At 34.7% G+C, this 3,691-nt stretch overlaps 1 protein-coding gene across 1 annotated transcript; it reads left to right on the top strand.

The window, feature by feature from the left end:
• The first annotated feature begins 699 nt into the window (after positions 1-699).
• LOC115890478 (craniofacial development protein 2-like) lies at positions 700-1,143 on the top strand. Its single transcript, XM_030910717.1, has one exon. The coding sequence runs from the start codon at positions 700-702 to the stop codon at positions 1,141-1,143; it is 444 nt and encodes a 147-aa protein (XP_030766577.1).
• The last annotated feature ends 2,548 nt before the right edge of the window (positions 1,144-3,691 follow it).

The following is a 3,691-nucleotide window of genomic DNA, read 5'->3' as shown; positions in this document are numbered from 1 at the left end:
CCAAACAAATAATAAGCCAAACTATACATTGATGCGGATTGTCTATGAACTCTTTCTGAAGGTCACAGAAACCTGAACGCGTAATTCGGTGTTCTTTCGCATCTGTTCTAGTTAATTTGTGCTATAATCATAAGTTATTACTATTTGAAACTGCTGTAAGTTTTCAAAAATATATTAATATAGTTAGTTCTCTATATTAACATGGTTCGAGCATTACGCAGCAGATTACCATGGCGACGAGACATCAACACGTTCGGCAAACATGAGGGCACTCGCTAATGTCGCTCGTAAACAATCGAAAAGAGTTAAAAGCAAAACATTGACTCGCTCTAAATGGATGTCTTCGACGTCGACACACCGTTATGTTCCTATTTGAAATTCACACTTGACTGGACAACGCGCAAACCATTTTTCTTCGTCATTTTATATTTATTTTACTTCTTTTACCGAGCAGTCGTTGTCCTGAAGCAATGACTGTCATTATAAGACTTTTTATCTTTTTATGCCTAAAGGGTACTAAATTTATTGTTATTCTTCTGTTTTTGGATTAGTTGATAATCATCTCTCAATATCTTGACTTATTTTAGCTTTAATATATTTTTTCTATACGGAACTTTCTTCCTGTAGTTCCATAAGTCATAACTCAGTTTACTAGTTCCGTTCGAATTTTATTTAAAACATATATTTGACACATGACAAATGATAATAATAGGAGTATATGCCCCTAGCGACGATGCGGATCCTTTAACAAAAGATATGTTTTTCAATAAACTAACGCACATAATATCCGACATTAAACACGATAAAGAATTATTCTTACTGGGAGACTTCAACTCAAGAACGGGAACAGAAACCAATAGCCCAGTGGTGGGGCAGTACGGAGAGAGGTCAACCAACGACAATGGTCTCAGGCTAAGAGGCATGTGCGAAAGCCTAAATTTAAAAATTATGAACGGCTTCTTCCCTCATAGAGACATTCATAAATTGACGTGGACTCAACCAACTCGCCAGCTACGCTCCATAATTGACTATCTGATACAGCGACAAAACTCAAAACTAAAAACCATTGACGTAAGGGCTTACCGTGGAGCAGAATGTGGATCGGACCATCATTTGGTGGTATCAAATAATATATATATTTGACATCAATTAAACATTTAGTTACGTAAAATTCATTGTTGCCAACCATGGACATTATTCGGCAATGGGCTGACTAAGTACTGTAATTTAAAATTCAACCAACTCGCCAGCTACGCTCCATAATTGACTATCTGATACAGCGACAAAACTTAAAACTAAAAACCATTGACGTAAGGGCTTACCGTGGAGCAGAATGTGGATCGGACCATCATTTGGTGGTATCAAAATGAGTTTTGATTGTGCTCTTGCTACTCCAGTTATACCGTATGATTGAATAAAAACGGCATCAGCGATAGCTATGAAATAAAGATCGTTGTCATTTTATATGTAAAATTATATGAAAATGTCATCGATCGTCATTTCCAAGCCAACTGGACAATGTTTTTTTTCGATCATACGGTATTTGGTGCCCGATAGAGTTGCTTTAATCCTTCATTTGTTCTTCTGGTCCTTTGAATAAGAAGACTAAGGAAGTAGCATAATGCTATCCATGTATTCATGCATGGTGGGCGGAAAAAGCTCTCTAGGGTGGGGATCCTTGACAGTTCTGTTTGACGATTCATTTGACACATTTGAATTTGATTTGAAATTTTGTGGATTTGTCAGTCTTTACAAGGAGCTTATTTTATGTTATTTATTATTTATTCTACTACTGATAGTTGTATAAAGGTAGCAAATCTAGATGGAAATTGTGGCAGAACTTAAATTAACAGTGACACTATCGCGATTTATCGAAAAAGACTCTAAAATAGTTGGTTGTGTAGCGTGCGGTAGATCTCGGCAAAATTGAGTGAAATAATGGAACAACTTTTTCGCTAGCAAGTGACTATATAATATACATACGTGTGGTAAACCGATCATTTATGAAATTCACTGAAATTAACTAAATTATATATTTTTTCTTTGCATTTTAGCTTTTATTTACTACTTGTCAAAGATCAGATGTCAAAGAATTTTGATACGTTAATTTCACTTACCTGCTTCAGTAGCGAATCGGATGTTTGTGTTAATAAATACTTATTATAACTTACCTATTTTTATTAGAATTATATATTTTTATAACAATTTTAATAACTACCAACATTTATTCACACCGTAAAATAAAATAACAAATTATTGAGTCTACCCCACGTCTACCCTACATCATAGTTTTACATTTTTTAAATAAAATTAGAACGGCACTGATAAACTGGAATTTAAGTCGGCCATATTTGAGGCCCATCGCGGTGTACCTAAGATTTTTGATATGCTCCTTCCTTAGTCTTCTTATTCAAACTTCTGGTCCCTATATTGTCTATCTTCTTTCCTCCAAAAATCTTCCTCAGTATTTTTCTTTCCCAAATATCTAGCCTCGAACTTTCCGTTGCATTGAACGTCCACGTTTCACATACCTACAGCACTATTCGTCGTATCATTGTTTAGTATATTCTGATTTTTAAACTTCTAGAGATGTTCTTACTCTTAATAATTTTCTGTAATGCGCTGACACATCTATTTCCTGCCATTATTCTTGGCATAATTTCTTGAGTTACATTTGGTTTCCTTAGAAATACGGCTTCTAGATATGTGAATGTATCTACTGTCTCAAACTTGTATCGTTTCTCTCCCTCAGAATCTATTTGCAGACATTTATTATATATGTATATCTTTTTGGTATGTGGTGTTTTGTTTTTGTTTATTAACACATACCGCTTTTTTTAAATACATAAAATAACTCGATTACATTTTTTCAGTTTTATACAGTTTTTTTTTCAGTTTTATACAGTTGTACCAACTTAAAATAAAATAAACTACTGTGACATTAAAATGACAGACACATATCACTGTCAAGGATCTTGTCGTTGAACAGACTATAGTAGGTATACCAGCCGCCAGCCGCTACATGTATTAAATTTTAAAATATAGGAAAGTTTTGTTTGGTTTGGTTTCATCAAAGTTTGGTTTGTGAAAAACGGTGTGGAAAAACAATTCCACGCCGTTCAATGTATACTACTGCTTTTCTTACGTTTTTCTTTCGTATTTTACTTTTATGTTTATCTACTTATTTCTCCGAGATAATTCCCATACAGACCAAACGATAATGGCAGTACCTCATTGGAATATTTAAATCGCACCTTGTACGAAACACGGCAGATCGAACGTCCAGCGGAACAGTCGTAACAAGTAATTTGACCCTAGTCGTACGCCATCTGGCAAATGGTACCTCGGATTTTGCAATTTGCACTGCTTTATAGACATATGCTGCTGCTGCTGCTACCTTTGTGGCTTTATTTGTCAATACGTTACTTGAAAGGACGTAATGTTACCGTGGCGTGCAGGCAGTAGGCACGAAATGTGTTTAGAAGTACCACAGTGGTGTGGTACTCTGAATTCGATTATATGGTTTTGGTACGATGAAATATTAACGTTGAAAAGGTTTCTTTTAGCATATTCTGTAGACAAAAATAAGTAAAAAGTTCGTATAAATTTATTTAATAAAATGTTTCATTTCGGCGAGATACAGGGTGTAGGAGTATCATTTTCATCTCTGTTTTTTCCAAATAATTTCTGA

This window comes from Sitophilus oryzae, unplaced genomic scaffold, assembly GCF_002938485.1.
Source record: "Sitophilus oryzae breed Bouriz unplaced genomic scaffold, Soryzae_2.0 scaffold_866_pilon_pilon, whole genome shotgun sequence".
Lineage (NCBI taxonomy): Eukaryota > Metazoa > Arthropoda > Insecta > Coleoptera > Curculionidae > Sitophilus > Sitophilus oryzae.
This window is presented reverse-complemented; position numbering and strand designations above follow the sequence as displayed.